Raw genomic sequence first — 10,129 nt, forward strand, 5'->3', positions numbered from 1 at the left:
CTGTGGGGCTGCAGGGTAAGTGACTTCACTGATCCAGCCAGAAATATCCTCCCCTCCTTTTTGGTGGGTCTTCCAGCTCAGTTTCTGTGACCTGGTTTGTAGCACAGCCTGGCATAACGGGGGGAAGGAACTTCTGTCAGCATCTTGTGAAGCCACACTGCAAATCACCGTTCTTCTCATCAGATGCTCATGTGCAGGTAAAACAAAAGGGCCTTACACCTTTGACCCTTCAACTGGGCACCAGTCCTTGTAAGCCAGCTGTAGAATACAGGCAGATGGGAGAGCCATCAGAGGAGGGCTTGGCTTTTTTAAGTTTGCAGACTACTTAACTCAGTATGGCTCCAAACTCACTTTGACATCCAACCATCATACACAAATTATCCAAGTAATAAGGGATGCTTGTACCTGGTTGGGCTATTTCATGCTAAGTTACATGGGTGCTACACTGGCTGCCTGTACTGAAAGGGGAAAATGTGTTCTAAATTAACAATAGAATATTAACAAAATTAACAAAAGCAGTAGTAAAGGTCAGTAGGGTTCCTCTCAAAGTCACCTTTAACATGGTCAGCTTTAATTTTTCAGATTCCTTAAAAAAACAAAACACACAAAAGCAAACAAACAAGCAAAAAACAGAAACAAAAAAACATATTTCCTTTGACAACAATCTCGGATTGCTCTTAGAACAGGATGAACTGCAGAGGCAGCTGTACATCCTTCTCTGCTGAACTCAGACAACTCAAATCAGGCACTTAATTGTTTGGTGACTGAAGTTAGGCAAAAAGAACTGTACTCCTATTGTAAAAGTCCAAAACTGAACTAGTTATATAAAAACAACAAGAAATATAACTGAGAAAAATAGCCAGAGCATGCAGGGGACAGAGAAATGCCTTTAGGCGATCACAGAAGAAAACATTTTTAATTGACTTGAGATAATGAACTCTGCCTGCAAAAGGGACGAGTTCTCATTCATGTTTCTTATCAGGCAGTGGACAAGTTATCTGGATTTTCTTCCTTCAGTCTGAATGATATCGGAAATCTAAATGAAATGTAAGCTTAGTCAGGGCCAATATAATCCTCTTTAATAACTGTGACCTAACTCTTTTTTTTTCCTAACTGTCTTCTTACATGGGAACTTAATTATACTCTTCCTCTATGTTCCACACTCACAAGCTGAGATGGGAAAGGAGAGGTGGAGAAATGAGCTGGTAAGCACAGATTCATCTTTTCAAAGGACCTCACTCCAGGCTGTCTCCGACATTTAGGAAAGAAACCAAAGCCATCCACAGGCGTTGATAGTTGACAGATATTCATCGATCTGCATGCAGAATGGGACTGCTCCTCTTTCAACTGAGGAGGAAAAAATTGGGTGAGCAATGAATTTGGGTCAGTATGAATGAGATCAACAAATCATGTACTGCCAGTAAACACAAGCACCAGCCTGTTTTGAGACAAAGAGCTTTAAGCCACAAGCATCAATATGAGGCAGCAAATTGCCCGGCACTAAGAACGAATATAATCAGTTTTATTCTTCTAACAGCCCGCTATAATGCCTTGTAAGCTATTATTGCCCAAGCTGTCTCCCTCTCTGGTTTGGGCAGCTACCTCCTTGAAAACTCATTTATAATCTTGTCAGGTGTGCTTGTACGAGCACCTGTCAGAAAGAAAGTTGCAATGACCTTACCATCTGCATTGTAATTAATTTAAATATGGTAAGAAATGCTTAGTTACTGTAAATGAGGAAATACATGCCACACATTGCCACTAGTGCATGATATTTATTTTTTTATTTATGGATTACAAAGAACAGCTTGTTTTGTCTGCCATGTCTTCCGTGAGGAGCGCTTGACATGGGTTAGGAACAGTGCCACTTTACTGTCCTAAATTCTGCACTTTTTTTTTTGGTCTGTTTCAGAGGGTCCCATTGCAATTGTATGCGTGAAACAGTTTTTCTCCCCATTACATTGGCATCGGTGCAAATGAAGAAATTGAAGGCAGCACACTGCTGCATTCAAACCAAGTGAAGAAATACAGATTCCGATCCACAATACAAATCTCTGATCCTTTTTTCCTTTTCATTTTGTCATATGCTTTTTGCTCCGAGACAGAAAATTAGAATTGCAAAGGAATAGTGTCTCAGTGCCATTTCCTGACAAGAATCACGTCACCTGCACACCTTTTAAAGCGTGTGAATAATGTAACCTGGACACCCTGCAAATGCTTTATCTGCTCCTACATGAAAAAGGCATTGTATTAATATCGTTTGGTAATGGGCTACTTCAAGAACAAGAGACAAAAAAAACCCGCAACAGCCTGCTGTCTTCTCCTTTTCAGAGAGCAGAAAATCAAGATGCAATTTATGAAGCAAAGAGAGAAGGGTCGCAAGCCTTCAGGAAGCAATTGTAAGTAAGGCAGCACATCAACGTGAAGCTGCAGAAGACCTTTCAGAAAAGCATAGGAAATCTAAAGGCAGGCAGACTAAGAGCACTGTGGACAGCCTTAGAAAAAGAGGCAATGAAGAAACTTCATCTGCACATTCGCACTTACCTGATTTCTGTCAGAACAGCGCTTCTAACCCCAAAAAATAGGTCTTATGGTGACTGTGTGGAAGGTGTGCAGCACAGCACCATCCCTCTGTGTGTGCAAGAAACTCAAGTTTCCTCTCACCTAGGTTCTTTTCACTGTTGTTAAACAGCCTTGTCCTCCACCAAGCCTCTTTAGGCCTTCAGTAATTACCTGTGTCTAAAATTAAACAAGATGCACCTTTTTCATTTAAGGGAGCTTAGTGTTCCAAGTTGATTTACTATTAACCTTTCTTATATAAAAAAATACTGGGATTATTTATTATCTCTGCTATGCAAAGACGGTGTGACACGTCACATTCTCAGTTTTACATGACCCACCAAAGCAGAGGGTTTTCTGTGTTCTTTTGGCAAGTTAAGACCTTACATATATACACGAGCACCTTTAACACCATGCATGCTCAAGGAAATCGAGATCAGTTTCATCCTCATGTTTAAAGTCACTTCTCAAGACACGCTTGACATAAAGAAAAAAAAATACAAAGAACACAGGTATCTATTTGAAGCAAAAAGTTGTTCAATAAAACAAGCAAGCAACTTTTCTTACACTCAAATTTACACAAAGGATACAGTCCAGCAAGAGTTTGGTAAGTGCCTGGTAGGCTGACAAATCCTGCATTTTAGGTATTTGATTGTATGAAAAATCTACCTCCTGAGGAGAAAAGGAGACAGAAAGTAACTTTTTTTCTTCAGCACTTACAGCTGTCTTGTGAAACTAAATGGCTGTCACATTAGACTTGTGATCAAGGGTGTGGAAGTAAGAGGAACATTAATATTAATGTTGGAAAGTAAACAGAAAGGCTTTTTTTTCTGACACAGAGAATTCAAATTTTGGGAATTTCCAAAACTGTGCTATCTTTCAAAAACATTACTATTAATGGTCCTGCAGTTATGTGTACATATTAAAAAATGATGGAGAAGACAGAAATATACAAAGGCTGTATTTCAAAATAACACCCTGCTCTTTATAAACCAAAGTGGGCTACAAAAAAACAACAGCGAGGGGAAGAATAGCATAAAGCTACACTTTAAGTACATGTTTCACGTTAGCAATTGGCACCAGTCAGTTTGAAAGGCAGGAACTGATCCCACTAAAAGTCTGATGAATTTGGCAAGCAAGGAAAAAACTCTGGCTAAGAGTAGCCCTGCCTAGAACAGTCAGCTGCACAATGCACCTTCCCAGGGCATGCTGGGATTCAGAATGTGAAAGACAATAAAAGACTGAAATAAAAATAATAATAAATAACAAGAAAAAAATAAATAATGAAAATACCTAAACATTTGGAAAAGGTACTAAAATGTCAAAGAAAGAAACAAGAAAAAAAAAAGAAAGGTTACAACTTGGCTTTTCCACATATCCAAATACAACATCTAAGTTTGATTTAAAAAAACATTTTGAATTTAAACCTATAGCATATTTTTTTATTTTATTTTTTTACAACTTACCTTGAGATTTTTTGGTGGCTTAAAACCAAAATATGTGGTCAAGTCATTGTTGGAAGCATTCAGTTGTAGTAAGTAAGGCATCTGACTGATACAAGAAAGATCTAAGAACAAAACAAATGCCAAATCCTTTACATGAATGCATGGGTAAATGCAGAGATCATCATGTCAAGATGCGATAATTATGGCAAAAAGCAATCAGAAATCAACTTGTGATTACACATTTAGAAAGCAGTGTTTGAAATGCAGAAGTGAGGTATATCATTACCCTGTACTAGAAGAAAGATGGTTACTAAAACATGAAGAATAAACACTCAAATCCTACATTAAATTTCCATTATGTAAACTGATTTGTCTATTTAGTTGTATACTCTAGTTCTTTATAAAGTGACACAGATACTATCTGCATTCTAACTTATTAATTACAGGAGAAAAGTATTTGAGTCACTACTGAAGACTAAACAACTAGTTGTTAGGAAAAATCCCTGCTCAATTCAGACCTACCCCTCACAGACAAACTGTTAATAAAATGAGCACGGAGATGTGATGCCTTACAGAAGTGCTGCTATGACCAGACTCGCACACCTCAAGCAAAATGAACTTGAAAGGAATAACTTAACAGGCTGCCACCACAGCTCATTCCTTATCAAGTTAAATTAAAATAAATAAATAAATAAAAAGAGTTGGAGGTACAAGGGAGAGGAAAGGAGTAGAAAAGGATGGATTTAACTGCAGTCTCCACTAGCTACTTTTCTAAACTCAGAGTACAATTTTGCCATTAATGGAAAACTTTTGGGAAGGAAAGCTCAGGGCTTGCAAAACTGTACCAGCCATAATTTTACATATTATGACATTTCCATGTTCCCAACCTTAATCTTGTATTGACATGCTTGCTTGCATTTCAGTTTTGGATAATAAACTGGACAACAGTATCCATGTTCCTGCTGATCAGCATATGCTGGTGCAGCTGTCTGAACAGTCCATGCATCATTCTCAAGAAGATCTAGCCATTGCCTCAGTCTGTAGAGCCAGAGTAGTTATCCCATTAAATCGTAGACCAGGCTTTGTGATATTAAGCCTGCATGGTACGCTGCATTCCTCATCTTAAATGATTTCACAACTCAAGAGTTTACTACTGTATCTACTACATACCATTAATTTTATTATATGAAAGTTCCAACTTCTGTAGGTGAACGTATCTGGAGAGAATGTTAATGTCACTCAACTCACGACCCTGGAAAAATAATGCAAAGAGACTTTAATAACTTGCTGTAATACCTCACCCTGCTCTCCCAGATCTCCTGGGAGATGCATGATATAGAAACGTTGAAGAGGTGCCACAAGGTCCCTCCAGCTGGATCTGTCAGAGCTGGATGACATAGACTGAAAGTTATGTTAGACCTGTAGACCAGCCATGAATGCAAATGATGTCAAAAGACTTGAAAACACAACCATGAGCGATAGCTGGAGCCAGAAAAAATGCCAGAAAATCAGGGCTCCATGAAAAGAGCCCTGCAGCAAGAAATATTTAAGAAGACACAACTGTTTTAACTTTCTGACCAGAAGAAACCGAATGCAGCATTCTTAGATGTTTAGCATGTTCCTCTTTTTTTCCCCTAGCTGACTAAAGCAGGAAGATACCCAAACCTAAAGATTGGGTATGGAAAAATCTTACTACTGCTATAAAGTGAAAAAAACCAGCAGTGATAGAGCAGCTGTCTGCAGGAGCCACCCTGTGTCTTGTCAAAAGTCCCACATACATGAGACAACATTAACAGGTAGAGACCAAAAATCTGATGTATTTATTTATTTTATTAATATTATTTTACCAGGACAACCATCTGTAGTTACAAGGAATAAATCTTTGAGCAGAAAAGCACTTCACAATGATGTTCTTTGCTTATACTTACTGAAAGGGTCAAATTCAGATAAACGTATTCAGTACCAGAGGCCGAGCGCCCCAGCTTGTGGAGACCCTCAGCCACAGTGTCTTCATCCAGCACTCCTTCCAGCTGATCCTGTAACATACCAGGAAGGGAGAGAAATGGATTTAGAGGAGATTCATGAAATAAAACTCCACTTTATAGAATCTAGGAGCTGCTTGGGATGCAACTGGGAACAGAGTTTAATAGAAGACCTCAATCAAGTGCTGCTTTCAGTGCTCCATCGCCTTGTTAAGGCACTACACATTAGGAAGAATGATGAATAGAGCCCTCAAAACTGATAAATAGAAACACGTTACGTACTACCTCTAGACACTGAAAAACGCTTGCAGTCAACCTTTTCAACGTTTTTCATCGGTATTTTTTTAACCTCCTGGTTTACGTGCACAGCGTTAAGCAGGACCTGCTCTCAGAGATGCTGAGCCGTGAAACTCATGCTGATTATGGATGTTAACATCTCAGCAAATCAGCACCAGCACAACCCCAGCGTTGTACCCCAACACCTACATTATTGGAGGCCCTTTAAATTTGTTCAGCATGAGCAGCTAGCGCTTCAGCGAGCAGTCTTTGCCAAAGAGGCTACCTTGACAGATGGCACTAATGAACCACTGCGTAGATTTAATGAGAAAATAAGCCAATGGCTTGTGAAATTTCTAGGAGCTGGGAGAAGTCACAGTACAATTGCTAATCTAGGGACCAGGATAAATAATGTCTCAAATGGTAATCATCTAAATTATAACACCTCCATGTTACAGCAATGGAGACCACAGAGATAGCTCCACTAGGTAAAAATATGAGGTGATAATGCTGTGGCAGCGGACACTTTAGAGCCCAGTAGAGAAGGTAAAACAAATTCACCTGGGGCTTATTGAACCTCAGGGCTGAGCATATACAAAGGAAAGGGGGTGAATTTGGTGGTGCATGTGTCAGTTTACCCTTAGTCTTTATAGGATAGGGAGAAGAATAAGGCAATCCAGAACTATTCTGGACATAGATGGGATTGAAGGGACCCTTAAAGAAAAGGCAAAAGTGACAAAAACACCAAACTCACTTTCTGGGGAGGTGAGAAATCGTTACCTTGTGCCCCCATTACCTCCCCCTCTTCTCCCGAACTACACTGAGCGATGAGGGAGGGGAAGAACACCCCCCCCCCCCGTGCGCACACCCTTCCCCAAATAGCTTCAGAGCGCCGAGCAGAACCTCTGCGGGCCGCGACTCCTCTTCCTCATCGTCCTCATCCTCCTCCCTGTGAGGGGAGCTGCGCTGCAGCAGGCCGGGCCCCTCGGGGACCCCCTTTGAGGGGTGGGAGGGCTCCTGAGAGGAAAGAGGCAGCTCCCCGGGGCCGTCCTCTCCCCGCTTCTCCTCGTCCCCCAACATGAGCTGAGAGAAGGACGGGGGAGGCAGAGGAGGCTCCGTGAGCAGCGCCTCGCCCCCCAGCCCGCCCCGTCACCCCCAGGCCCCGGCCGCCGCCATCTTGTTTGCTCGCCCGTTGCCAAGGAGACGGGAGAAGGGCCGTTCCCGCCTCCGGGAGCCAGCCAATGAGAAAGCGGCTCGTGCTGCGGTGCACGCTGGGAGTTGTAGTCCTCTGCGCCTGCCTCGCCCTATTACCCAGGCTGCGGGGCATGATGGGAGTTGTAGTCCGCCTCACCGGCACTCTCCTCAGCCCTCCTCACACAGCCCCAGTCCTTCTCTCTCCTTCGTTAAGGTGGCAGCTTGGCTCAGTGTGTTATAACAAGAATATATAGTAGAGTGTCCAGCATGTTTAGATGTGGCCACTGTGTTTCTGACTCCAACTTCAAATAAAAAAGTTACTTGTTTTCCCATTTCATTCCTCCTCAGTTCCTAATCTGTCAGCTACTGCGTGTTTTTATGCTGCAAAACGGGGTAAAATGATGAAGTAAACCCACAAAGAAAAGGAGGGGAGGAAGAGAAATCCATCAGGATGTCAGCAAATATAGGTCGCTGTGAGATAAACACGAGGAAAGCACAGCTCCTCATGGCAAAACAATTTAATGTTGGAGACTGTGGATTCCTGCTGATTGCAGTGGGTCTCTGATGTGGGTCATGACAGCCAGCTGAGCCTTGAGAGCCTTGTAATTTTGTTTTTCGGTGTCACATCATTGCCTTCTCCACCTGTGTTCATAAAAGGACACCCATCTTTGATTGCACCAGTTCTTGCTTTAAAAAGAAAAAAAAAAAAAAAAAGGAAAAAAAGAGAGGACATAAAAACTCCTTATGGACACCATCCACTGACTTTTATCTCCGTGCTTCAGGGAAACATTATGATAACTGCAATAAAGCTACCCCAAATTACCTTCCTTCATTATCTCACTGGCCATAAATGTTAAAACCTTTAATGAGATTTACTCCTTTTCCACTAAGCGCCTTGTGCCTCCTCCCAGAGCCCTCTGGGCACAGCAACTGCCCTGAAATGGCTCCTTTCCAGATGGGGCATGGCTAGGACTGTGCTCGGGGGGGGCAGCAAAAGTGGCGAGACCATGAAAAGGGAAAATTCTTACAGGGAAGGATGGGTCCTAACCAGGAATATCCATTGTTTTGGGTGCCTTTTGGGTTTGTTGTGACCTAGGAGAACAATTTTGGAATCACTGGATTTTCAAAGATGAGCAGGAGCTGCTTGAGTAGAGCAGCCAGAGATGTTTGACCACAGTGAATGTGGTCAAACACTGGAACAGGCTTCCTGGAGGGGTAGCTGATGCCCCATGCCTGTCAGTGTTCAAGTGGCATTTGGGTAGTGCCCTCATTAATATTATTTAATTTTCGGTTAGCCCTGAAGTGGTCAGGCAGTTGAAATTGATGATCTTTGAAGGTCCCTTCCAGCTGGACTATCCTATCCTATCCTATCCTATCCTATCCTATCCTATCCTATCCTATCCTATCCTATCCTATCCTATCCTATCCCATCCCATCCCATCCCATCCCATCCCAGTAGGACAGAATCCCATTTGGCGAGCCACTCTGCCCTGGCTGCCTGCTGCCATCCCTGTCCAACAAGCACAGGAACACCATCAGGACCTGGTGCTTAGGGACGTGGTTTAGTGGGTGTCATTGGTATTAGGGTGATGGTTGGACCAGATGATCTTGAAGGGCTTTTCCAACCTTAATGATTTTATGATCAGCCAACACAGACAGCAAACGCTGAGGCTGTACAAAGAGCTGCTCACTGCAAACCTGAAAAACACCACTTTGTACACGAAGCCTTATAATGCACAAACCTCTTCTGAACATCTTCCTGGGTGTAAAGCACTGCTGCAATGAAACAGGATGGTCCTACCATCTCTTTCAACTGGCATAAGGGTTTTCTTACCTTGCCTGCAATGTTTTAAAAACAGAGGGCACCTGGGTCACCCCTGAGGGAAGTGGGACGCTTTTAACCCAGCTGAGTTACTCTAGATGACAACTTTGGCTGGCTGACATCCAGCAACCACACAAAGAGGAGCACACTACCCGCCGAGCCGGGTCACTAGTGCAGCCAGAAACACCTACAGCAGCAGAAACACCCTGGTTTGTGGGGTGCAGCGGATGTGTGGCACGACCAAGACCACCACTGCAGCACAGTGGTAACATTTGGCTGTGGCTGGGCTTAAATCCCTCTGCATGCACGTGCATGCAATGCCTCACTCCAAAAACCTCTTTGTTCCCCCCACTCTGCACAGGCAGCTTAACATCAGACGAGAGGCGAGCAGACGGGAGGCGTGAAGGCAGCTGAGATGCTCGGATTAGTGTGCAGCAGGTCTGCAGGAAGATACTTGCCTGAGCTCCAAGCTCTCCGAGAGGCAAAGGCCACACATAATCAAATTAATAGCTAGCTGGGCAGCTTGTCCGTGTAAGATGGGGCTGGAGATTTCATGGGAACAGATGATAAAAAAAAAAAAAAAAGGGCAGGTCCAGATACAGTTTACACGGGCTGCCATCGAGCTTGGAGCAGAGCCAGCAGGGCTAATGAGTTCTCTGCGTGGAAGTCTCCCAGAGTTTATTTCCTACCATCTGGAAAATGCCTGCCCTTCCACTGGGATTTGTGATGATTCAGGCAGGAGAAGGGATTATTAAAACCTCCGAAACACGCTTGTCCTCCCTCCCTGTCCCCTCCCCACCCCATCTGTTTGGCTTGGCAGTGCAGGAACCGGCTGCCTGCTCCTGTGCTCT

At 43.0% G+C, this 10,129-nt stretch overlaps 1 protein-coding gene across 2 annotated transcripts in view; it reads right to left on the minus strand.

The window, feature by feature from the left end:
* The window catches only part of LRGUK (leucine rich repeats and guanylate kinase domain containing), a 49,450-nt gene extending 42,080 nt beyond the window's left edge, over positions 1–7,370 (minus strand). For both annotated transcript variants that reach the window (XM_032207941.1, XM_032207940.1), the window contains exons 1-5: positions 7,166–7,370; positions 5,933–6,040; positions 5,175–5,256; positions 4,026–4,126; positions 3,150–3,231 (exon numbers count right to left, since the gene is read on the minus strand). In XM_032207941.1, the coding sequence (XP_032063832.1) occupies positions 3,150–3,231; positions 4,026–4,126; positions 5,175–5,256; positions 5,933–6,040; positions 7,166–7,342 (550 nt within the window). In that variant the 5' untranslated portion in view covers positions 7,343–7,370. The remainder of the gene's footprint in view (positions 1–3,149; positions 3,232–4,025; positions 4,127–5,174; positions 5,257–5,932; positions 6,041–7,165) is intronic.
* Between the last annotated feature and the right edge of the window lie 2,759 nt (positions 7,371–10,129).

The sequence above is a fragment of the Aythya fuligula genome, chromosome 1 (assembly GCF_009819795.1).
Source record: "Aythya fuligula isolate bAytFul2 chromosome 1, bAytFul2.pri, whole genome shotgun sequence".
Lineage (NCBI taxonomy): Eukaryota > Metazoa > Chordata > Aves > Anseriformes > Anatidae > Aythya > Aythya fuligula.